General features: G+C 39.0%; 1 protein-coding gene across 1 annotated transcript; it reads left to right on the top strand.

Moving 5' to 3' along the window:
• The first annotated feature begins 1,222 nt into the window (after positions 1–1,222).
• Positions 1,223–21,670, top strand: lin (protein lines homolog). Its single transcript, XM_071685461.1, has 3 exons — positions 1,223–1,831; positions 7,999–9,767; positions 11,299–21,670. The coding sequence occupies exons 2-3, from the start codon at positions 8,299–8,301 to the stop codon at positions 11,636–11,638; spliced, it is 1,809 nt and encodes a 602-aa protein (XP_071541562.1). The 5' UTR covers positions 1,223–1,831; positions 7,999–8,298; the 3' UTR covers positions 11,639–21,670.
• Positions 21,671–27,794: the final 6,124 nt, after the last annotated feature.

Below are 27,794 nucleotides of genomic sequence, written 5' to 3'. Positions count from 1 at the left end.
AACAAGCTAAGCTTGTATGGGGGGAAGTGTGCAACAAGCTAGGCTTGTATGGGGGGAAGTGTGCAACAAGCTAGGCTTGTATGGGGGGAGGGAAGTCTAGCTTGTATGTTACGGTTTTCTCATGACCCCCATCCTAGCAGGCCCAGCCAGCCAGCCAGCCACCCAGCCAGACATCTTCCCAGGCACCCCTTCCCTCTCTCCCATTCCCTGCCCCCATCCCGTGGCCCATCCCTTCCCTGACCCCATCCCGTGGCCCACTTCCCTGACAGATTCTCACCAGTTTTTCCAGCAACATTTCTCGCATACCTTTGTCCCCCTGGCGTAAGTACAGACTCCAGAAAATCGCCATGGGTCCCAGCAGTATGTCCCAGCTCCCAGCGAGACGGGCCAGCGCCTCAGCGAAGTGTTATTAGTCACTTTTTAAAAGGAATACCAGTGGTGTGAGGAGGGAGGGAGTGTGGGAGGGTAGGAGGGTGGTCTCTGGCCTGGCCTGGCAGTGGCCACTCTTAACTCGGGTGGTCTTCTTAGTGAGGGTCCCCCCCCCCCCCCCCCTTTGCCTTCATGCCTACGGTCAGCTAGAACTGTGATACCGTAGCCTCGCCATTTAATTTCTTTCCTTCCCGCCCCTTTTTCCTCCCCCAGGGGAAGGCTAGGCCGACCTGACCACCTCGCCATGGCTTGGACAGTCTTGTCCACCCACACCCGTGGCCATTACTGTCCCCAGGGGTTGCTTTCCCTTATCAAGAAGTGGAGATAAAAGGCAATCAAATTGCGGCTTCCGGTGAGAGTAGACAAGAGCTGGGGCACCAGCCATGCCCCCGTGGGCCCCCAGGCTACACACGGCCATTCAAAAGCCCCCAACAACCATTTTACCCACACCGCCATGTCTATGGGTCCTCTAATGGCCTCGTGGGCGAGGATGTGGGTCATTAAGTCATGATCAGCGTGTACCAAAGCACCCATAGGTCATTACGGACGGGGGTTTATTAAAGTAACTTGCATAGAAATGGAGAGACAATGGTGTGTGGTGCTACCCCTGCCACCAAGCCCAGGGTACCCGTGTCCGGATGTGTACCTCACACCCACACCCTCACACAAACATGACACCAATTAATGGCTTATTTACCTTAATAACTCCTTTCCTAGCTTGGGAACTGATAGATGAAGTATTTCTCTCCATTTTCATCCTATTCTGATGTTGTGTCTTGTGATGAAGCCATGATATATGAGGGAAACGAATTTTTTCACCTTATTTCAGGCTACCGCTTCGGATGCAGCGGAGAACCACGACCAACCACATTCAGTTTTTTTCTCTATTTCCCGTAATTCCAAATTCCATTAATTCAGCAAAATGGCATATACCGCCACGCATTGGAATAGATTTCCAGGCCCATGGCTGGAGTTGAGATAGATAAAGAAGGGAAGAGATGTGGGTTATAATTTAGTCTCTCAGTTGGGTCGGGTGGCGAGGTGAGGCCCCGAGATCTGTGTGTGTGTGAACATCCCAATTATCCCCCGAGTGATTAAAACCCCCCTGGAACAAGGTGGTTCACACACACCCCCACACACCCCAAGTCAGTGCTCGTAGCCTTGTTCTGGTGAGCGGGGAGGACACCCCTGGGGTTCATGACTAGACTGGGGTCCAGTGTCGGGCCTGGGGTCAGTGTGTGCTGGGGTGAAAACAGGGGGGGAAATACAGGGGTGTTGTTGTGTGTGTGTGTCTGTAGGAGCCTCAGCAGGAGCATCATCACCCCCGGGGGGGAACACCTCCTCATCATCTAACCCTCCTACAGGAGAGTGGAGGACTCGTCCCATCCTACCAGGTGGAATGGTGAGTGGCCAGGGAACTCCTTCTGCAGGTGGTGGAAGGGGGTGGATGATTTCCCCCTTCTTCCACCCACCCCCTGGTGCTGGGGTTGGTGAGGTGGAGCCAGGAACCTCTCATTCATTTAACCCTCACTCCTCCATATTGTTATTACGAGTGTAAATTAGCCTCAGACTTGATCTAGAGAAGAGAGAAGTGTGGGATGATGAGCCATGGCGTAGGATGAGGACTAGGGCAGCCGACAGGTGGCACTTGTTTAATGGTGGAGCCCTAGTGGATAGGGCTGGATTTATCACCAGGATGAAGGTCTGAACAAGGGAATAGGATGAGGATGATGGTATAGGATGGGTGTTTCTACGTGACTGCTCTCTCTCTCTCTCTCTCTCTCTCTCTCTCTCTCTCTCTCTCTCTCTCTCTCTCTCTCTCTCTCTCTCCCCCCTTGACCAGGGGGGAGGGACGTGTGGGTATGTGTAGTGTGGTGGTGGGTGATGGTGGCCCACAGTGGGGGTGTGAGGATGACCTGTGGACAGAGATGGGAGTATTAGCTACTTTTTTTTGTCGAAGATGAGACAGACGTCCTGATTTCGACATATTTATTATCTGCACTGTAGGCTACATTGTTTTTAGAAAAGTCTTTATTCTGCTAATATTTGTATCTTATTTGTACTAGTCTTTATTCAGCGGTCTTTGTCACCCGCTTGATTTATTCTTTCAAAGAGGGGCCGTACGTATTAATGTCTGGATTGAGAGGACGTGAACAGTGGACAACTTCAGTGTTATTGCGTGTTGTCTGAACATTACATGATAAATTACCATCTTACCCACATGCTGGAAATAGCCGTGGATAGTGTGTGATTTTGTTCTGCAGTCGTAGTGTGGTGTTTAGAGAATATGACAAGTTACGAAGTATTTCTATATGTGTATTTCAGGGGAAAATTTGAGGTTAATTGTATTGAAAGTAGTGAAAATACTCAGAAAATATAAACAGAACCCGTGAAAATGTCGGAATCTCTCCCCATAAGTGAATGGTCTGCTGTTGGGATTGCATGGAATTGCTGCTGGTGATGAGGGTGGATGGTGGCACAAAGGGCCTCTAAGTCTGTTGTTCATTTGTTAACCTTTGTCAGCAACTGCCGCAATGCTTGAGCAATGGTGTGTATGGTATATTTCGATAATATAGAACTTTGAGATATATCTCGGCTGCTAGATAGGTTAGGTGAGGTTTTCATTAGATCTTTTACAAATGTTTCATGTACTTTTTGTTAATAATCCACACATATTTTTTGATATCTATAACCCTCATCAGTAATGCTGTATTTCATGTTGCACAATTAAAAATACAAAGATTAATGGAATCAATGGAAAGCGGATCTAACTTTCTTTATACTTGAAGATTTACCTTCTTTAACTGTGTTGTGGTAGAAATATATGAGTGCCATCATTGTTTACTGTATGCCTCAGCAGCATGGGCTTTGTGAACATTTATGTAGTCAAAAAGATAATTTTTAAGCATTCATATATGAAGCTTCATGCAATAATCCTTTTATTTATATTTTTTGTACAAGCAAGTATTTATCAGATTAACAAAGCAAGAGTTTACATAGCATACATAGGCATGAGCTTGTATCTAGTTGGGAGGCTCTGTGAATGCAAGTTCTTCTTTTACCGTAGCGGCTCAGTAATTAGTATTGTCAACAGCATTGACAAAAATCATGTCATTGAATGTGTTATACTTTTAGTTAATAGAATTCGTCTACCCTGAAAGGACAAAGCCCTGAAAACTTAATGGGGGGGGGGTCCCCAGGATGGAGATTTATTATAAGATTCCAAAAGATGACTTAGCCATATCTGTTGCATGAAATAGAGTACGGCAAATTTACTGTATTTGTTGCTGTACATACATGTGAATGGCGAGTGAATAATTGTAGTCCTCACATTGTAAACTGTAAAAGTATTGCTACTCACTAAGGGTGTTGTATGACTAATTCAGTTAGTGAAAGGTTTATATTGTTTGTTGTGACCAGGGAAAGGTGTATTTTTATTTGGAAAGACAGTTAATTTTGAGTTGGCATCTCTATTGGAACCCTGGTTACCCTTAACTTAGTCTTCCTCTTAATGGTGGAATTTGCTATATCATTGTATTATGTACATCTTGTACGCGGTACACACCTACTACAAATTTTATTTACATTTTTAGTCACCAGCAGTAGAATTTCTTGTATAGCTTTAATGAATTTAACAACTTAAGAGCTTCATTGAATCAGAATGCCCAATAGAAGTTGATGATAAATTTGTGTCATTTCTCTTAAAATGTTTTTGGTTAATATAATATTTTCACTTTAGTTTTGTTTTGTTTTTGTGTTACCTACATGATATTGTAGACTAGGATCACTTTGTCCATCATTGTTTTCTTCCGTCCATCCATCGTTCTGTTTGACCTTATCCATCATAGGATAGCATTTGATCCCACCTGTAAGGGTCAGGTCGAACATGTCAAAATGTATATTTATACAGTTGTTTTCCTCACCTGAAAAATTTATTGACTTAAAAGCGACAACTCTAGATAGGATTTTGCAAGAATTAGGCCCCCTATAAGATTGTTTAACCAGGAACTTAACTTTTGGCCATGGAATTAAATAGATTTTTTTATATTTTTGAATAATATTTCCAACCTTTCCTATTTTTCTCCCTTGAATTCAGCCCACTGCAGGTGACAGACATGTTCCATAGAACGCCCTTGTAGCTTGATTGTAATAATAGTAATGTTTTTTTTGACTCAGAGAGAGAAGTAAACAGATGTTCCACATACTAAATTATAAAGATATTTTTTTTACTGTAGAGGCACCACGAATACGACTGTGGAATCTAATTGCTGTTACTTTGCATTGGTAGTGTATTGTGTGGAGATTACAGTATGGATGCCATGAGTGGTTGTATCGATTTGTAATCCAACAATAGGAAGTCACTCAGTAGTGGGGAGGGCTATGAAGATCAGGGAAAATATGGGATAATGTATTGTAAAAGTGATGGTACATGTTTAGAAATCAGCAGAATCTATGATAAACCTCACATGACCTCCCCTAGAAGCCAAGGACCTCTTTATATTTTGTATTGATCGAAACTTTAGGTTTGATTATGTTGTATGTGTGGCTACAGTAGGTGTTGCTATGAAAAATAAGGCTTAGAAGCTAACACACTTACTGTAAAAAGAGAAAGTATATTCTAAACATATAAATGACATGTGTAATATCTTCAGTCTTATAATGGAATCTTTTACATTCATCAATACTCGTACATACATATCTAGAGATAACTGGAACTCAGACGTGATGCAAATTATAGACCTACTGTAAGATGATCGAGGATATTTCAAGTGCAGTTAAAGTGTCGATTTATGGTATTGTGATATGAATAGAATTACTGCTTCACCACCACCACTAGGGATCACCTAAAGATCCTCAACCCCCCCCCCCTCCACACACACACACACACACACATACACCCACCCACCCACATTTTCTAGGCAATATGAAGTCAGATTTGGTCAGGTTAGTTTAGAGTACAAACTTAAACTAATCTGAAATATCTTAACTGAGCAAAGAAAAGTGTTGAGAGGGGGGAATGGGGGACTACAAATCTTCAGGAGATCCTACATTATTGACATCTCGTAGCTTTTATTGTATTTTCCATTCAGCAGAATGCAACTAATGCAGGTTAGTTGTTGTAGTGTCACTAAAGAAGGATATTACCATACTAATATGGGGAAATTCTCTGGGTGATATCCTGTGGCCATGTCAGCAGGCCCTGGTAATGGGTCACAGAGAATTAGATTTACATTCATATTTCTTGCAGACTTGAAATTGTTAATTTCATGTCAGAAATTTTGCCTGTAACAGGCCCCATGGAAAGTGAGTATTATCCATTCCTGCTTTGTTGTTGTGCTGTATAGCATATCAGACACTCATGAGGAGTCACACCTTGATTTATTGAGGTGCATTTCACCTTGCCCTTATGGGTCAGGCCAGATACATCAGACTGTATACGTTTAACATTTGTTTCCCCAGCATCTGAATAACTGAGTGGTACAAGACCATAATTCAGGTGTGGATTCTGCTTGAGCTATGCTCATTCTATAAATGCTAAACCTGGCTGTGGAATTTGAAATAGGCAATTTTGATATTTTCGCAAGAATATTTCCATGTAATCGTTTCAATGCTAGTGACGGTAGTGTTCCATGCAACATCCATCTAGTTTGTTTTGCAAACAAAATTCTCTTGGCAGTAGCTTAACAAACCACTATGCAATTTTTATTAACTATGAACAAGGGCACTTTTTAGGTATTGTGAATTCTCAAATTGAATTCCTGTAAGATTTTTTTCTATAGAGCTTTTTTTCTCTTACCATTATTGACAGGAATTAAGATTCCATATGCTTCTATCATTTACTTTACCTCAGAATTTCTGTTTCAAAAGAGTCATGTATGCTTGAATTTCTGATTTCAGTGGATATGACTCTTTGAAACCTCACCTGTTTATGTTAGATTGCCGTAGGTTTTAATGGCATTACCTATGGCATCCATACATTACCTTGCGAAGAGAGGTTACCTTTGGGCTGTATTGTGTGGTTTCCATGGGACACTAAACTTTAGAAATGATGAAAAATAATTGTCTGTGGGTGAAAAAAATCACAGAATTTGAAGGAGAATGAAAATATTGGGTAACTTCTGATAGGAATATCGGGTAGGAGCCTCAGCAATTACTGTGCTAGCGTTGCCCTCTGCCAGTGGCCGGGTTAAAGATGAGGCACTAAAAGCAAAAAAATGGCACTAGGGGTCAACAATTGTGGAGACTCTTTTACCATGGCCACCCCTTTGAAGGAGTTCCCAAAGGGAAAGGGTGTCAAAGATACAAGTATAAGTTTTGGGAATTTTACTGTGAATTTTTTTCATTATTATGGATGTAAGGTACAGACTATAGATAAGGCTATTCTGAGGAGGGTGGATGTGTTGAAACTGGAATGTTTAAGGACATCATGGGGTATGAGGTGGTTTGGTTAAGTAAATAAAGAAAATGTAAGAGAGAGGTGTAGTAATAAGAAGAGTAAGGTTGAGAGAGTTGAAGAGCCCGTGCTGAAATGGTTAAGACATATGGAGAGAATGAGTGAGGAATGACTGACAAAGAGGGAAATGGAGGGAACAGGGAGACCAAATTGGAGTTGGAAGGTTGAGTGAAAGAGATGGTAAGCAGTTAGGGCCTGAACATGCAGGACGGTGAAAAGCATGCAAGGGAGAGAGTAAATCGGAATGGTACGGCATACTGGGGTTGACTTGCTGTCAACGGACTGAACCAGGGTATGTGAAGCATCTAGGTTAAACCTTGGAAATGTCTGTGGGGCCTGGATGTGGATAGGGAACTGTGGTTTCGGTGCATTTCACTGTGAGAGGATGTAGCCTTTCTTCATCTGTTCCTGGTGCAAACTCACTAACTTGGAAAATAGCAATCGTGAAAAAATTATGTTATTTATATTATTGTTATTATTATTAATGATGATATTATTTTTGATGCACTTTGCAATTGTGTGATACATTGGAGATCTACCAGATGTCATCTAATGGCAGCTATACAGTACCACAGAAGTTGTTCATCCTTATTGTTCTAATTTTATCTTTCCCCTGACCTATATATGCTTGGGTTTCAAAGCCAGACATCACAGTTGGGACAAGCTTTCCTTTCTGCAAACTTTTGAACACACATTTTGCTAAATTCTTTCTGTTTGTCAAATCTTTCAGTACACCTCCAATTTTCGTTAATTGCAAGACTGTTCTGTACTCTTAGGGTAAGATTTCCACACCCTCCTTGCTGTCCTATTCACTGAAAAACCAGACTCGTCCACAGCTTCCAGTTTTAAACCATTCAAACTGATATTACCCAGTGACATTCTAACTTTTTCTGAAAGTACATAATATTTTACTTTCAGCACCCTCCTCATACAGTTGTCCTCAAAGTAAGCCACGTTTTCTTCAAATTTTGCCATATATAAAATTTCCCATTTTTAGTAATATTTTTGAATAAGTTTTAGCATATTTTGGCACTATTTGTAATTGTTAGCTGACTTTTTTTAAACTTTTTTTCTGCCTAAGGTGTTAAAGTTAATGGGCTTTTTTATTCTTTCAGAATATTCTGACTGCTCCCTCAAGATAGCCCATGGAGGCTGCTGGAGACCAGATCCCAATGGGTATATTTGTATGTAGAAGTGAGGGGTTATGACCTTTGACCCCTTACTTGTCATGTCCACCAAGCACAACAGAGGAGGAAGTTGAGCCTGGGGCCTCCATGCACTGGTATACAGGTGCTCCAAGTTGGTGCTATGGAGGTTGCCCACATGCGGCCGCTACCAGTGCTTGTGTTTCTCAGAACTCAGGATAGATACAGAAATCATGCTGGTGTGAAGTGATCACCAAGAACCATGTGAAAATGGTAGAGCCTCAGCAGAAAAGGGCAAAGTTGCCCCCCTCTGGGGATGACAGTGGGGGGCAGCTGCTGCCAAGGAGATACCTAGAGATCATCCATGCCCAGCTAATCCGCAAATGCCTGTGTTCACTGCAGCTGCCTGACATCCTTCACACACTGGCTGTTTGCAATGACTGCTTTTCTGCACACCCTGTGGCCCATATGTTGCGGCTGCGAGATGAAACACTACTGTACGTTAGCATGCTCACCTTGTTCTTTGAAGTATCTCTACGACAGCAGAGTCGAGGTGTGTTATGTTCTCGTATCAGTGAGGTAGTAGCAGCTGGTGCAGATAATGAAGGGGCGGTGCTGGATATTCTCTTTGGCTTTGTGGCCTCAGAGGATAAGTACGTCAGCTACTCTGCCTCTCGTGCCCTCTCTTCTCTCCTTCTTATGTTGCGTGGTCGAGCATGTGAAATGGTTTTGGAAAAGCTTGTGGACAACCTGGCCTTGTCAACCAACTTGATAGAGGTTGGTCATTCGATTGAAGTTGTTAGGAGAGTCATTGAGTGGAAAGACTTAGATGAACATCCATTAGAGGGAACTGATTCAGAGTCAGCCCAGCCCCCGGAGTGTGCAAAGATTACTTTGACACCTGCTGACACTCAGGGGGCAAATGAAGTCAAGTACATTGCTACCAAGAAGCTTGACTGTAAATGGTTTCTTTTAGTGGCAAGATTAACGCAGCTAGTGAATGAGTTTACTGTGGAAAGAGAACATGTTATTGTGTCGTTTTTAACGTTGTGGGAGTCTCTAATATCTGTGAAAGCAAATTTGTCAGTGACTGATACAAAAGAATTTTACTCAGGACTAGAACGCCTCATGACTCCACTAACACGCCACACTCATACCGTAGTTTGGCGTAAAGTTCTTGATCTCTACAACGAGGTCTTGTGTTATGGGAGTACGCTGGCCCTCCAGGACGTGTTAGCAGAGGAGCCCTGTACCTTGGCCCACCTCCTGATCCGTGCAGTTAAGGATCGTAGATTTCTGGAGTGTGTGCCTTGTGGGGGGTCAGCGGGAAACAGATCACAACCAATTCAAGGCTCCACTATGGACACCAGTGCTGGGCCCAGCTCAGGAACGACGAGTGGCACAGACCAGAGTGACCGAACAATACTTCACAAGGTGGTATTAGTTGTTTTGAAAGCTATAGCAGTTACAGTGAAAGAAACTCGATGTGATTCTTCATCTGAGAATTCCTCACGGTCTGGTGGCTCAGGATCAGAAGATGTAGATATGGCCATAATTGAACGTAGTTTAAGAGAAGTAATCCGCAAAGTAGATGATTTTGTGAAGTCCAAGTTGCCTTTCCATCCTGAAGCTCCGATGGCAGAGTGGATGGTGCGGCTCTTTGCTGATCAAGATGATTGGCTAGTTGAGTCTATGGTCTGTGGCTTAGACATCTTCACTGGCCTGGGCCTTCGAATCAGGTAATGTATAGCTTTATCTTGCCCTCAAATCAGTAAAACTCCTACTATGATGATTTTAACTTGCTAGCCACTGTGGGGCCAAGGGCTGCATCTTTAACATTAAAAGGCGTACCGATGGTGTGCAAATAAAATGTTTAGGAAGGAGAATGCATGTCACCTTGTTGAGATGGTGGAAAAAGGCTGACTGAACTGTAAAGTTTGTGGCCAGACAGATGCCACAGAAATACATTAGAACACTGCTGGGATGTTTTACATTGTGAAAGCATAGAACCTTTTAGGTTTAGGTCTAAACATACCCAGTAGTAAGGAACTGGTGCTGGGAATTCTGAAACTGTATCACTTTTTTGCTTCTATTAGTTAGATATATCATAGTTTATGAAAGATTGTAAACTTAAGAAATAAACCAGCTTTTAACAATTGATATCATGAATATCTTGCCATAGCAATCTGACAGAGTCTGTGTGACTTCTATAATCCTTTAATGGCCTGCTGATCGTAAAAAAGTTGTAGGTAATACTGAAAATGTTTGACGGAAATATTGATATAAAAGATCTAGGTCCATCTCAAGATTCGCCTTCTATTTGAAAATGTACCGTATCCCTTGCTATTTCCAAAGCTTTTGATGTCAGCTGTACCCATACCCCTGAGATATTTGTTGTGGCTGTAATTTCATCACACATAGCTGAATAGTGTAGTGAAAGCATGGTTCTACAAATATATGGGCGTCATAAGAGTAATGTATAGAAATAGGTTAGTTTTCCTCAGTCAAAGCCTTTGTGTGGAAATAGTTCATTTCCTCGTTGACGAAAATATAAAGAATTAAAGATTAATGGAAAAAAAGACATTCCCTCTTACTCTTATGCTTTTTGATTTAAAGATTTTATACTGTTGAGTTATATAAGAAAAACTGTTTAATTATTTTGTTGCAGGCATAGGATTTCATTTTGATTCAGTATGACTTAAAAGTACCTTGTATTTCATATGTAAAGTGATAAGGAGGTGGATTACTTTGAATTATAAGAAATGAACTACTTTCTGTCAGCTTTCTTGTTAAATGCTATTTATTTTAACTTTTGTGCCACCTGTATATTAACAGGCACATCACACTGTCAAAAACTGTTACTGTATATATGTGATATTTTTTATCTGTGGGGGCTGGTGTGGTGTTAGAACATGAAAAATTATGTGCATGAATGATGTAGCTGAAAGAAATGGCTTATGGAACACGATTTCTCAACAAATTGATTTGTAGATTAGAAACAGCTGAGATGCTTTTCCAACAAGTTGGTGTGAAAGTAATTATCAGAGTGAGTGCATTGAAGAATGAACAGTTAAAAGGTGAGGACATTTTGCAGTGTTATGAAGGGGTCACTAAAATAAAAGAGATGACAAAGATGGTACGTTATGGGAAATTAGGAGTTAAAGAATTTTCATGTGAAAGGACAAAAATGAGGATATTTTGATAAAGTATTTGAAGATCAGAGTGGTGAAGGAGGTAATGGTGTTTATAATGATTTATTTGATGTTTCAGGCAGCAACCAGAACTTCATGCGTGTGTCAACCCTCACACCACCTTCCTTGTGTTCCTCGAGACCATCTACTTGGAACATGATGTGCTCCTTGATCTTTTAGTATCTAACGAGACATCCTTCCTCCTTTACTTGCTCCGCTACCTCAAATTTATTCGCCGCAGCTGGCATGAGTTTGCATCCCACTGTGGTCGTCAACTGGAAGAGGTCATGACCGTTCTGATCCGTCTTCGTTTTGCCATTGACCGTCTGGTGTCCAAAAACCTCTTCCCTTATAATATAAACCCTGTTCTTAAGTTGCTACAGAAGTGTGAGGAACTGTATGAAGTAGGAGATCATTAATGTTTGGTCAAGGTTGAGAAGTACTCATTTGTTGTACTTTGGGGTTTTGAATGGTTTGTGAAGAATGTTGATGAGAATCCTGTAGCTGTAACAAGGGCCCCTTGTTATCCCCAGTTTTCAACTGCCATTTATCGTGAGTCATATCAACAGACCAGCTGGTGCATGGTATCTCCTTGATAAGTTATTACTGGTAAGTTATGCAGTTAATTGAACTATGTTATACTTCATCATAATGTACCTGGAGATCAGTAAAACTATCCTCACTGTAACTTTCCTCTGACTTCAAGTTTATAAGCGCTTGGTTCACTTTTCAATACCATGATTAATTCTTGTTCAGCTTCGTTTGAAGTCATCATAATATTTTCAGATTATCTGTCTGATTTGAGTCTTCCATTGTATGTTCCCAAGCCTCTTTCCAACCTTCTTTAAGAATTCACATAAATGTCACATGTATCTCATGTTTAGATAATTTATTTGAGTGAAAGGTAAAGTGATTGTATTTAATGTAATAGTTTACCATGAAAGCCATCCTTATGGTATCATTGGCATAAATTCATGTAGTGTTACATGGTTATCGTATACTCATATTGAAATGGAGACAAAGTGTATCTTGAATTTGGGTTATCTAAAAGGAGAGAGCACTGTACTTTTCACTCAAACCTTTCATTATTACTAAGTTACCTCACATTTAGAAGTGTTCAAAGTATACCTAGTAATTTGGCTTTTGTAATATTAATGAACAAAATTATTAAATAGCTCTTACCATGATTTACTTAATGTATTGTGCTCCCGTAAAAGTTTAAGAAAGGAGGTTGTTTAAAATCACAACTGAGAGTCACAAACTTGTGTATGGAGTAACTCAAATGTAGTTAACCTGGGGTTGTTTTATTAGTATTATCTGTTGGGCTGGACTTTGAACTTACCAGCTATGAATTACTGATCATTTTTCTGCAGGACAGTTAAAGATCACTTGGTGCTCTTTATAGATTATAACTGTTAATATGTAGAAGCCAGTTATTTTATGCCCTTATAGTGAATTATAAGTGACTTGTGACAAAACTAGGACACCTAATTGAAATGATTGCTGCCAAGTGTAAATGACAGTTAGACAGTTGCATTCCTCGTGTGTCATACATTTTGTATGTCATGATTGTGTTTATGTAAAAGGATTCTGAGATGATATCTTCTTAGGAATGAATTTAGAAAGGAATCTGTATATTTAATCTAATTCTTCATTTCGTGCATTGTCCCTTGATTTCTTTTTTCTGATATGTGATGGAGGTGATAATAGTTGCCTTAAATCCATAGTTTTTCTCATTCCTTGGGTCACATTCGTGAGAAATGCTCCAGTTTGCTGATTATGTTTTGTATTTACCACCATCCATTACCCAGATCTTTACAATTCTTTTATGTCTATAGCCATTCATAATTTTCCTATAGAATAAAGACTGTTAGTTTTTGATTTGGGAGTCATTGTGATAGTGTGGTATCAAGTAAGACGCACAGTGCTGTACTTAAGAGAAAATTTGGCTTAGGCATTGCTACTGTTAGATATCATGTGCTTTGCCAAGACTACACTAGTCTGCAGTTGGTAGACTTGCATGTGCAATCTGTTCACTGCCTTTAACTTTGAAAAAAAAAATTCTATTGTTTCTAGCTTCAGTGGGGTAGGTCCAGGAGCACACAAACAATGTCCCCATTTAATCTCATCCACGTTCTAGCTGTTGTGGCTTGTACATTAAAGATATAGGCCTCCATCTGCAATTAAGTCCCATATACCAGTCTGTGTTTCTTCTTAATGCTTCTTATACACTACCATGAGAAATTTTTTATGCTTGAAGTGCATGCTGCTCATAAGATCAGAAAAGTTTAAGACATTTAAGTGATGATCAATGAATGATATAATAGATTATGTAAGACACAAATTAGTGATTATCTTTGTATTCCGGAAAAATGCAGGGTAGAAAGTGTGAAAATGATGGAAGTCTTAGTGCTAGAACACTCATGACTGCCTTTGGTTCGAAACATTCAGATGATATTCAGTAAATGATATAGTAAATTGTGTATTTTGTTTGTTTTTTTCTAAATGATTCTCTTTGGTAGGTTCTTCCCAAATGCATGAACTAATGATTATCGAGATATCTGCAAACATTATGGAGAAAATGGGTGGTATATGGAAGATCTAGTGAACCCCAATGCTTTGGTAGAGATGTGTGCCCCAGCTTAGCAGCCCATGTGAATATTATACTTCTATGTGTGATTCTTAAGATAACGGCCACATGAATTAGAGAGTTTTACTATTGATTCTTTAGATAAGCAGCAACTTATGCAAATTGAATTGAAAACACGTAAAATCAGGACACAAGTGTAGTTATTTTTTTTTATGTAACATATGAATTGGAGTGATGGGTTGCATGAAGGCAGTAATGGCAAAGCCTGCCTCTGGTTGCATCATAAGGACTAGGGACCTGGCCAGGTCCACCATCCTGGAGCGGTTTCTTCTGTATTGAGTTACTCATGCTTCTCATGGAGTTACTTTTGATTAAGGCTAATTGGATGGATGCATTGAACCCTGAAATTTACAACAACACAACCAATTTTGTGAGGTTCATATAGTGTCCAGGCAGTTGGCTACATGTCCAGGCAGTTGGCCACATCCACTGGCCAGGACCACAGGTCATGAAGTATGGTGATGTAGCATTTTTGTCTGGATGGGGTAAGTGCAGGGCATTTAAGAAGTAGATTTTCATTGTCTTGGTTATGGAAGTTACACCTTGTTGATGAGGAACTCTGGTATGTTAAATGATTGCTTGTTTGGTTGAAGAAATGTATGGTGCCTAGAGCACAGGCTTGCAAGTGTGACTTGTTTGTTTGGAGCATGCGGTTGTAAATGAGTGTATGGCTGGTAGAATGGAGTTCAAGTTTGAGTTGAAGGGCCAGTTATTTAGTGTTTGTTGGTTAATTTTAGTGTGAATGTATTCACTGAGGGTGAGGAGGGATCTTCGTGTAGAGTTGACGTGTTGAGCCTTTTATTGCAGCACAAAGGTTAATGGGTTAAGTAGAAGCTCGGATAGGAGGGGGCTAATACTGTTGCATGAAAGTGGGCACCCGGCATGGTAAGATGGGATTGCATTAGTACTACTTTTGTTTCCTTTTGCTGGTGTTAAGTGCTCAGTCGTTAAGCATCACTCATTGTTCCAAGTCCTTTTGTTTAGGATGGCTTGGAATTTAACAATGTCTGCTCTTGAAAGGGTGATGGTTGACCAAGCAGGTGAGGCCTAACTGAGAATGATATGGATAGGTTGCATGCGGAAGATAGTGATGAATTCTCTTTCTTTTCCAAGACTGTTGTCAGTTTGTTTGTTTAGAATATGTGATGATGTTTGTGATATGGGGCTACAATTCATTTGTAGATTGTATGTGATGCCTAGTATTGTTTTCTTGAGTGGGAGTGGTTGATCATTTGAGATGACAGTATGGTGTAGGTTGGATTCATATCTAACAGGTTAAGGAGGTGATGCTGGGGGTCTATGGGTACCGATATTCTGTTTTATGTATGTCAGTATTTTGATGCATGATGTAGTGTTGGATTTTTATTGCTGAATGCATTGCATACCATAAGATTATTATCTGTAACATGAACTTTGAAAAAGACTCGATTGCTTGGTAGATAATTTTTTTATCGAATACATGAGGATTGTTTTATCATTATGATACACATTCTTTATGAGGATGTGCTGAGACAGAAATAAAAACTATAAAAGATTATGAGTTGGGTTAGAAAAATATAATCTGGCAAATCTAATAAGCAGTATGCCCATCATACAAGATTTTCTCAAAGTGTATTTTTCTTGCTTTCAAAAAGACTTTGAACCAGTGATACAGACGTTGAATTGTGATGGCAGGACATTGAACTGATTTTATGAACATTTGTTTGTGTTGACGAAAGACTGAACTTACTATTATAGCATTCGTTAGTTTTACCAGAATGTGCTCACGCTATTCATGCATTCATTTGTGCAGTCAGAAGTCTATGAAATGATCATATAAGCATTATGTAGTGCTTTCAGAAGTTTTAGTCACATTAGCATGTTGATCATAATTGACCCCAAAGGACTGCGTAGTAGTGGTGATTAGAGGTAACCTTTGCTCCTCACATTGAGGTGGCAGTCATAATTAGCAGCTAATTGTTACATAGAGTTGGTAGTCATAATGAGTCCCTGTTGATCAAAGATACTTTTGTGCTAAACTTAAATAGTAGGAAGATGGACAGGAGATCCCCTCAGCTTGTCTCTAAGCAAATGTGAAACGTACACTAGCCAAATATGCAACAGAACTTGCATGTTCATGACAAATAGCCAGTCATGCAGACACTAAAGGATGTTTATCACTTTTCGACTCCCATATTTAAAGTATAATTGATTCCTCACCATTGGTGTGATCATTCAGTACAGTTAGCATAAGACTTTAAGCTAACTCAATGAACATTTATTAATGATGACATAAGATTGAACCCACTTAATAAGCATTTGGCATTGATGCCAAAACATTGTGAAGCGAATGTACTGTTGTTCTGTGTTGTTGAGAAAACTACCAAGCAGCTTAACAAGCATTCATTACTGTTGGCGTAATACTGAACAGACAAGGCTGAACAGACTGTAAAAGCGTTCTGAATGGTTACTCTAGGACTGTGAACTGACTGAGGACATATTCATTAGTGAAGCTGTAAGAGAATGTTAAAATGTGATTTGTGTAGTCGTGGGTAGTAGATACATTATGTATGTCATAAAGCATTGGCATGTCTCATGATTATGAGTCAACTTTGTTCATGTGTGCAAGTCTCATTGTATTCCAACAAGCACAAAAAAAGTAGAAAAATAGATGTCATGTGTTATGTATTGTTAAGATGTCCTAAGTTTTAATTTTTTCTCTGTTATAACCATTCTGATTTTTGAGATTGTTAAAAGATTGTAATAGCAGTCTTGTTGAAGATATACAGTTTTGATGGGAGTGCACGCTTGGTTCATCTCCCTATGTCAAAGAGTGTATAATATATTTTTGCTGTATGGTGAGGGAGTTCTACACTTGTGGGGCTCCATCTCTTATACTGTATGGGAAGGGAGTTCTACACTTGTGGGGACCCCATCTCTTTTACTGTGCTGGAAGCGAGTTCTACAATTGTAGGACCCCCTCTCTTCTACTGTATGGGGAGTTTTACACTTGCAGGGCCCCATTTCTTTACTGTATGGGAAGGGAGCTCTGCACCTGTGGGACCCATCTCTTGTACTGTATGGGAAGGGAGTTCTGTGCTTGTGGGGTCCCATCTCTTGTACTGCATGGGAAGAGAATTATACACTTGTTGGGCCTAGTATCTTGTCCTGCACGAGAAGGGAGCTCTACCCATGTGAAACCCCATTCTTGTACTATACAGGGAGGAGGTTCCACACTTGTGGGGCTCCTGTACTGTGTGGGGAGTTCTACACTTGTTAGGTCCTATCTCTTACTGTATGGGAAGAGAATTCTACACTTATAGAGCCCCATCTCTTTTGCTGTAGAGGAAGGGAGTTCTACACTTGTGAAGCCTCATCTCATCTACTGTATGGAAGGGAATCTTACACTTTTGGGGCCCCATCTCTTGTACTGTACTGGAATGGAGATCTGCTTTTGTGGGGCCTCATCTCTTTTAATTTCTGTACCTTCGTATTACTTTTTTACTTATATGCAGTCCACATTTACAATTTTATTCTGGTTTTTTCCATTTAGCCTCTTCTCTTGCGCTCTAATACTACTTATTTACATCTTTTTTTAAAAGTTTCTTAATATCATATTTTGGACTCGCATTCTTCTGTCATTTTGTATGTGCATGTATGTATGTATGGTATTTATCCAGGACAGGTAGGGAGTTTTACTCACTAGTGGAAATTCATCTTCTGAACTTTCCTCATATCACACGAGTTTTAAGCGTTTACATCTTGTCATCATTCACAAAATCATCTTTTGCTCTATTCATTTGCTACTTTGATGCTATGATATATACTTCATTACTTAATTTCTTGTAACCATCCTGGGTGCTCTGTCCCTATAGCTTTTGCAGAACTGTCCACTGTCGACTTCCATACGCTGAGTTAGGAATTTGAAGGTTGTGATTATGGCACCATTTAGTCTTCATTTCCTTAGTAGGCAAATTTATAGCATCTAACTTCTAACCATAACTCCACTGTCTTTATTCTGGTACCATCTTTGTTGCCCTCCATATTGTGCTTCTTTTAGTATGGGCAACAAGCTAGAGAAGCATATTCTAGTTTTGGCTTAATATACGTATGTTGAATGGTTTGCGGAATTATTCGACTATTATTTATATGCAACTTGCTGGCAAATGGTTTCTCTCCTTTACAGATCTCCTAAGATGGAGCTATGGCTATAGGTTTGGCACACTGTTGCGTCCCAAGCACCTCTCGCACAGATCCATGCTGCTTGTTTTCTGCTAAACTATTGATGCCATCTTTGGGTGCATTCCATCGTCCTTATGTTTAATTTACTTTCAGTGAATTTTGTCAGCTGTGTGCCAAACTAACTTCAGAATTTGTGTAGCTATCCTTGTAAAGTGATATAATCCTCATTGTTGTTTCCTTCCTTCATGATCTTATCATGATCCGGATGCATGTTCAGATATGAATTTAATCCCTCTGGCAAGTCATTTACGTGGGTCTTAGGACCTAGGACTATGATGTGTTGTTGGTGACTCCAACCCATTTCAAGAAGGCTATTCTGACAGATGTCATGTGTCCCCGTCTTAAGTAATTCTGAGGGAAACTTTTTTAGAGGATAATGTAAAGATATTTGAAGAGCTGAATGGCACATTCACTTGGGTGATTTGTGCTTGAAGGTATTATTATTCATATATCATAGTTCACAAAATTTCATGTTTTATAAAGTATTCCCATTCCAGTACAACAGAATAGATTGTGCTGAAGTTTCTCATACAACAGATGGTTTGGCAAATTTTTTTCGTAGATTCTATCTTAGAGCATTCCTAAAGCTTAAGCATGGGTGCATAGATATGAGTTTAGCTTTTACCTTGAAATTTCAGCCTTTGAAATTTATCATCCGGACCAACTAGTAGAGGTGATTTAAGGTTTGATATTTCATTTTGTATGAAAGAGTTTTTTTTTTTTAGAAGAAATCCCTTAAATTTTCATCTACCTTTGCCAACTTATAATCAATTTTCTTTCTGTCAAATCATCACATTTTTCTGCTGTGACTTTTCTGAACTGCTTTCCAAACTTCTCAAACCTATTATACTCTTCCGCTTTGCTGTCTATTGATGATATTGAAGTCATCACAATGACAGTGTACTAGACTGTTTTTTACATGTACAAAAAAGGGGAATAAACTGAGGTCTATTGAGATCTGTGTAGTGGAACAGTATGTCTAAAACACACTAAGTTTAGTTGTAACTTTTATTGTTATGACATTTTGTATTTGAAAATTACTTATCCCATATCATTAGAAATTCCAGATAATTATTTTATTTCTTTAATGGTTGTACAGTTCACATAAGCTAGCTATTATTACAGGTATAGAGCCACACACTAAGAAGTGCTGCAGGCAATAGTCGTCTAACCTTACCTGTTGTAAGAAGTGAAGTGAAGCATCTTTAAACATTGTTAAATTTACCATGGAGAGGAAAATGTCAAAAACTGAGTGTTGATAAAGATTCAAAAACATTACTGAAGTATTTAGCAAATACTCCCTCGCTTGGTTGGATAAGCAATAGGTGATTTTTCTTTAGAAATGCTCAGGATTGTACATGTACATGTGAGCAGACAAGTTTGTTTTTGAGCTTTGCAGTTTTTGTATTCAACAATGAAATTTAAGATGGGTTCAAACTTCAGAGGCATGTACTTAAAATGAATTACTGTTGTCTTTGTGCGTGATCATAAAACAGGATTGCATACCATCATCACTGATGTCATTGTATATATTTATGATTTTTTAGTTTGATTAATTTTTTATTTCACTTTGAAATTTAAAAACTTCATACTAATAGTGTGTAAATATCAGTTCATTGATTTTTTTTTTCAGAAAATTATTTCAGATATTTTTTTAGGTTTATTGAGAAAGAATGTGTATGCAGTGTATGAATTGTCATTCAGGCATGTTTGTTCATTTTTAAGACCAAAAAAAACAATACTTTATGCCTTTTCTCAAATGTAATATGATGGTAATCTCCCAGGTGAGAAGGATTCATATAGGGTTATCTAACTGATGTGACAGAGTAATATCTCCTGTGTACACATTGCAAATATTCTTCTGTTAATATCATCCATGAAACTGAACTGGTATCTCATGAGTGGAGAATGTGTTTCACCACCATTGCATAGAGATGTATATCATCTTGAGTAAATAGTAAAGGAGAACTTTGAAGAGCACTTCAAATGTTTAAAATTGTGCTTGTTGGATAACTGAGACATTAAATTCTTGACATCAATCTGTTCTAATTCATTGTTTTAGTCAAGTAAGATCTACCCAATTTTAGTGGTAGTTTGTTATGTAAGCTTTCCTTTCTGTGAAATTATATTCCTTCAATAGAGTTCAGACCTGTGGGAGAATGCTTTTATTTTGTATGGTTTAAACATATCTTATTCTACCTCTTCACATATTTTTGCATCCACCTTTACCCCCAGCAGGGACCTAACATTCGAATGTAGCATTGATCTGTTTGGTTGTGTATGGCTATTACAGCGTAAATAAACCTTAAGGATTGATTGAAAATACTACTGTGTTATCGTTGGTGGCATATGTAGTGTGGGTATCTATGACAAAGCAGTCATTTCTCTGAAGGTGATGTAAAGTTTTACATCTAATTACTCTTTGTCTATACCTATATCGACCCCTGAGCACTGTACTTTCCTTAAACATCTTAACAGCATATCCAGTCCAGTGTTACTAATTGTACAAACTGATATGCAAATTGAAATCAAGTTAAGCCATTGTTGGCAACTCAGATTTTTTTTCTAGGTTAGCAGTCTACCTAGTATTGTTAGGAACTTTTTGGACCCACCACTTAAATGTTGATGAAGTTTTTTATGTCTGTCATTGATTTCATCAGCATTTCATGTGCAGCTTCTCAAAATGTTCACAAATCGTCTAATCTCTCTCACTGTGCAGTATTTTCTTTTGATACAGAATGATTATTTTTGTATTTATTTTAGAAACTATTTATTAGCGAGAATTCAAGCCTCTTTGCAAACAGTTCTTTCAACAGGTGACTGAGCATCCTGTAGAAGTGTGGATGTGTTCAGGAAACAGTTGTTTGCTAGATTTGATGGTATATTGCCTCATGAAGAGGATCATAAGAGGTAACTGTGACTGAACAGGAAAACTCTCAATGTGGCATGGACCGTCAGTAGAGTGAGCAACTGTCCATTGGATCAAGCATTGGTTTTCTGAACATAACCTAACTAACCACTGTGTATGAAAGGCATGTTCTCAGAAAACAAAGCTCTAGTCTGTAGATATGTGCCATGGACCATTAAACCAAGTTGCAGAATTCTTTGCCAGGTGTTTTGAGTGTAACTGTTCATTCTTAACACTGATGTTTAGGGAGATACAGCTACCACAGCATTTGGGAAAAAATTGTGTGTGAGCCAGCCTGTTTTCATGCGCAGGGAAAGGCTTGTTTGGTATAGATAGAGACCATAGGGAACAACTTAGCAGCATAGTTTGAATTGCTCTCTGTAAGGACCGGGAGGAGAGGATGTGAAGGCCTGCAGGCCACTCAAGTAATATTAATGATCCAAGTTTCTACCATCTACAGTAATGATTATAACATTTACAGATAGAAAATGGTGCTACAAAACTTTGATTATGCTTCACTGAATAGGTATCAATTATGTCTGGACTAATATCATTCTTGTGTAAGTCAAGCTGTTAGGAATATGTTTATAAGACCATCAGTAAATAAGACGTTGAGTAATTATATGTCTTATTTACTGAAATGCTCTCGTTTGATGTTTTTACAAAATTTCCCATAAAAATCGGGTCTGTATTAATTTTGGAAGATGAGTTTTTCTGAGTTTTTAAAGTGCTTACATTTTCTGCTGGTGATTATTATCATGAAGTAATTAGATGAATGTGGATCTTTTTTAACATTACTTTATAAAACCCCAATTTCAGTCTTGTTTGTCATTTTGATCACAGTTTCCAAAATTAGTAAGTACCTTATCTACAAATTACCCATAAGACTTAGTTATAGTGTAAATGAGGATACAGCTGGGACTGAGAAGAATGGTACTGTATTTTATGGAAGATTTCTAATATTTAGTGAAAGTTAGATTTTCATTAAGGTAGATTGATATCATTTATCTGTTGTGAATAGGAATTTGTTGATGTTGATAAATTGCTAAGAAATCAAAATGGTGATTCTATCCCTGATCGGTCAAAGCAAGATTGGCTCTTCTCTATATACTTTGCACCAAGAAAGAATAACATGCCTGTGCTTTGTCATTTTCATATTGTGTATTTTTTTAATAGAATGAAATTAAATAAAAAATAATACTGATGAAAACCATTTTAGCTCTTCCTTCTAAAAACTGAGGAGATGGGTAATTATGTTCTGTATTTAGGAAAAATTGTTGGATTAATCTTTTGATTAGATGTTTGGGATCACAGGATAGTATTCAAGTGGTAAAAAATGTTCACATAAAAGCTAAGCTGTTTATTTGACAAACTAAGATATTTACAGAGTATTCATTTCTATCCTGTGGTTGGAAGCCCCATGACTGATGAGAGTGCTACACTCGCAAGTGGTTAGAACCCTCAAATATAATGGGAATTAACTGTAATTAACCCATCAACAACCATCTGCCCTGGTGTGTCAGCCAGTTGGTCTGCCAGAGTTTTGGCACAGCCATTCAACAATCACTCTGGTCATGACATCACCAATTTGACTCGGTAAGTAGCTCAAATTTCCCACTTTCCCTAGATTTTTCTAGCCATAGAGGTAGGTCTTGCTTTTGCCATTACCCACCTTCATCATGGATAGGTATCCCTTTATATTGTAAGGGTGTGTCAAATTATTTAAAGCACAGTAATGTGTTTGTGCCTCTCTTTGCAGGTAATTAATAGGCTATGAAAGTTGTGTTGCTTTCAGTCAGTGTGGTAGTGTCTGTTTTCCTTTAGTAGCCATCTCACTTCCCTATACCTCCACAATGTTCATGTTTTTTTAATATTTTTCCTTTAGGGGGATATGACATTTTTAATTAAAAGAGGTAGGGACTAGGGCAGTGATGTGGTTGGGGTAACACTACATCAGAGCCTCATTCAATATTGGCATTGCATTCCTGAAAAGCATGACTCTGACATTATGACTTTAAGTGAATCCATTTCCCTTTGAGCATCCATGTAAGAAGGCTAGTTACATTCGTTGGAACCCTGCCAGTGGAATATTTTCTGTAGAAAAATTATGCAATGAAAGACAAAATAATTTGATGTAATGGCTACTATAGTACATGCATGTATTCAAGTGTCATTTTAATACAAAGTATACTACAGCATATTACCATTATGAATAATAAGGACACTTAAAAGATATGATCATGAAACTTGCTTTTACTGTAGAAGTGGGTTGAGGTAAGTTGACAAGAAGCCATCAGCGTAGCATCTTGGGAACTCTGGTCTTTCCTTGCTGGAAATATCCATTGCTTCTTTGATAGGCCGGAAAACCTGTGATGATTAATTTGACATTACCATAGATAATTGTTGTGGTCGTAGGAAGTAAGCCAAGTGAGCACTCCCTAGATGTCTACTGCTTCTTCATCGGGATCCAAACAGTTTAGGGCATTTAATTTAATTTCAATTTTCATGCTTTTTATTGATTTCTTACTGGTACAAGGCACACTCTTGTCACTTATTGGGGATTGTTGACTCATAATTATGGGATTATAGTCTTAAATCAGGACTTTCGACAGTGCAGCTTCATGACTTTAGCAACTTCAAAGCAGAGCTTTTCACCTTGGAGCATATCTGATCTGTAGGTTGTAGGTGGTGGGTTGTGTTTCTGCAGCTCCAACCCTGGACTGGCTCATACCCCTAATAGGCATGTGATCGGCAATCACTTCCATAGTTTGTTTTCTCTCATCTCTAGCTGGCATTCTAGTAAAAAAGATGCCCCCGAGGCTCGGACTTAAGGGGAAGAGATTTTAATCCACAGAACTTTGTTTTTCATATAGGTGTCATTATGGGGTTTGAGTGATACACTTCTGTTATAGTCCCACAAGTCAACCAGCGTATCATGATACATACGAGAACTTGGGTCTAGTCAGAAAAGGCATTATCTCAAATCCGTTTGGGGCTCAAGTTCTTTGAGAACATATCTCCTGAGACATCAATAGTCATGGTTTTTGTGCCCCTCTTGGTATTTTCATACTCTCATTCAAGATCTCACACTCTGAGTCATCAGTAGTAGATGCAAAGACAGAACCCAGAGAGGAAAAGTTTTCAGACCAGATAGTATGTCAATGACCTACCCTTTTGGGTCTTTTATATCTCTCCTGTTGGTGTGTTCATTTCAGAGAACCATTGTCAGCTGGACCATGGATAGAGACCATGGGATCTTACTCAAGTCTTAGTTGTCTCCCTCTTGATGGGTGTTGCAGCAATTAAGCCTCATAAGACGTGGCAATGAACTTTTCATCTATTTTCCATGCACATTTATACCATTTATATCATATACGCAATTATTCTTTTGTCATTAACTCCGTATTTGCACTTGTTCTGGTGTATTTTATTTCGTAGATCAGAAATTTTTGCAGTACACCTTTAATGTGAGGATTATGTTTGTTGTGGTGTCTTAGTGTTGTGACATTATCTTACAAATGTTATTGGTGTGTGTGGCGGTATGTGTGTGTTTGGACTACACATGCCTATCACTGCTTATTTTAAATAATTAAGGACAATACGACCCTGTAGCAACAGCATGACCCTTGAGTACAACATTACGACCCCTTTATACGATAGAATGACCCTTGAGTATTGCGATGTGACCCTTGGGTATGACGAACTGGCCAGTTCAAAGTCCATTTCGTCAAACTCAAGCGTTATACCGTCGTCCTGAAGGACCGTACTGTCTTGTTGCTAGGGTTAGATTTGATGGAAAACGCCTGTATAGTATAATGTTAGATAAAGTTTGAGTTCGACTTGCTAATAATGTAGAGTAGACTATACTCGTGTGTGTAATGTCCGCTTTGTCAATTTCAAAAGGAGTCTGCATGCTAAAAAGAACCCATGAAAATAACAGAAAAAAGTCAAAGACTTCACAATTTGGTGGCGATAGAGCGGGGCAATGCCCCCTAGACCCTCTATAGTGTGAAGGGGGGAGGCAACATTCCCTCCCCCCACCTATCACCTGTCACTCTCTCACAGTCCATGCTTGTCTCACAAGTCTTCACTCAGACGTCGAATCAAAGAGACAAAAGTCACCAAAGCTTCTGGAACATCTATGACCGTAAAGTGCAAAATGTTGGACCGATTCATTTCTACCAGTTTGGCTGTCGGGAATATCCATTGAGCTGGACTTCAGTTATGGAGAGTCTCTGCCACGGCCACCCCACCCTCTCAAGGAAATTCCCAGAAGGGCACAGGCGTCAGAGATAATACACAGATAACGTTTTACAGGAACAGATAACTTGTTTCGTTGTTAGCCAGTCGAAATCGGGGTGTGGGGTGGGTTGTGGAGGTCGAAGTCCTCCACACAGATCCTTCTCAAAGTCTGGTTTCCCAAACGATGTCTCGAGGATGAGATAAATGCTATAGGCGGCTGGGCTGACCTTGGCCTAACGTGGGAGAGCCACAGATGCAGGTGGATCCCAATCACCAAGTGACTGAAGCCACGCAGAAATAAAGAAGTTAGTGGCAGTGGAAAAGAAAATACACACACACACACACACACACACATGAAGACTGAGAACGAGATAATTGATTCTTTTTTTTTTTCCTTACCGTGCAAGTGTTTGTTATGATTCTTTAGGATTTATTTGTTCACTTGGTAATGAGTTACCAGAACGTGTTAGTTGGTAATTTCCTACAAGTTACAATTTTTATTGAGAGTGCGCGAAGATTTTTAAGCATTGAGCACAAGTTAATCCTACAGGGCTCAACGATTTTAACCATTGATCACAAGTTAATCCTACAGGGCTCAACCATTTTAATCCTCCTGAAGCACAGCTTAATCCTACAAAGTCAAACCATTTAGATCCTTGATTACGACGACCGAATCCTTCAGCGTTCGACAATTTTAATCACAAGTACGACGACTTGATTCTTAAAAGTACGACGCTTTAACACTTTGAGTATAATAACGACCTTAGCGTACGATAACTTCACTCAAGATGGTGGTCGTCCAACCATGTATGGTGAGTGTTTGAGCTGGTCCTCGATGCTCCCTCATTGATATATCTGTCGAGTGCTACTCGAACACACATACACACGCTCCCACTCGAAGAAGTATTGCGTGAGTGATGTGGACATCCAACGTTCACGCCCGGGGACAGACTTGGCAAGGTAAAAAAAAGGGATTAAGTGTGGAAATCAAGTCGTAAAGCCAAAATTTTTGATGACAGTACAATGGCGGAGACCTCGAAGTAGGAGGAGGGGGGAAGTATGGCAAATTACATTTCCACCCTTACGACCCGATGTGTTAAGCACACTATTGCCTGTTGCTAGCTCTCTCTCTCTCTCTCTCTCTCTCTCTCTCTCTCTCTCTCTCTCTCTCTCTCTCTCTCTCTCTCTCTCTCTCCTACCCAATCTACTTCATTATTTTGTACCAACACGCCACAAAACCTCTTTCATATGAATTTCTCATAAAACCATAGTCTCTCATTGTTGGTTTCTGGCGTAAACAATATATTACCGTTGTGTACACGACGGTAAACAACCTATTATCATTATCTTCATGGTGTAAACAGCCTATTATCATTATCTTCATGGTGTAAACAACCTATTATCATTATCTTCATGGTGTAAACAACCTATTATCATTATCTTCATGGTGTAAACAACCTATTATCATTATGTTCATGGTGTAAACAACATATCATTATCTTCATGGTGTTAACAACCTATTATCATTGTCTTCATGGTGTAAACAACCTATTATCATCTTCATGGTGTAAACAACCTATTATCATTATCTTCATGGTGTAAACAACCTATTATCATTATCTTCATGGTGTAAACAACCTATTATCATTATCTTCATGGTGTAAACAACCTATTATCATTATGTTCATGGTGTAAACAACATATCATTATCTTCATGGTGTTAACAACCTATTATCATTGTCTTCATGGTGTAAACAACCTATTATCATTATGTTCATGGTGTAAACAACCTATTATCATTATCATGGTGTAAACAACCTATTATCATGATCTTCATGGTGTAAACAACCTATTATCATTATCTTCATGGTGTAAACAACCTATTATCATTATCTTCATGGTGTAAACAACCTATTATCATTATGTTCATGGTGTAAACAACATATCAATATCTTCATGGTGTTAACAACCTATTATCATTGTCTTCATGGTGTAAACAACCTATTATCATCTTCATGGTGTAAACAACCTATTATCATTATCTTCATGGTGTAAACAACCTATTATCATTATCTTCATGGTGTAAACAACCTATTATCATTATCTTCATGGTGTAAACAGCCTATAGTCGTATTCATGACAGAGACATTCCTAATTTCAATGACTCACATAGTCATCTGTCATTATCTTAATGGTATAATGACCCATTATCATCATTATATCCATGACCCAAACAACCAATTGGTCATTGTATCCATCATCATCATTGTCTTCATTTAATTTACAGTTCAGATAGTAAAGGTAGTACAGATGTACATGTTAACATCTATTACAATTGGCCTATGTAAGTACTGAGTATTATTGGATCATTATGAACAGCAATTTAGTTGTTACAGCGTAACTCATTACCGATTGGTCGTGCCTGATTGGTCACCAGTTGATGGTCTAACTATTGGTCCTGGTGTCTTGTTAGTGTCTTGATGTCTCATTGGTCTTAATTTCGAACCATTTTGGGTCGTAGTGTTCTATTGGTAGTGATGTTTACCCATCTATT

This window comes from Panulirus ornatus, chromosome 40, assembly GCF_036320965.1.
Source record: "Panulirus ornatus isolate Po-2019 chromosome 40, ASM3632096v1, whole genome shotgun sequence".
NCBI lineage: Eukaryota > Metazoa > Arthropoda > Malacostraca > Decapoda > Palinuridae > Panulirus > Panulirus ornatus.
Note: the sequence above shows the minus strand (reverse complement) of the source record. Positions and strands in the feature narration are given on the sequence as shown.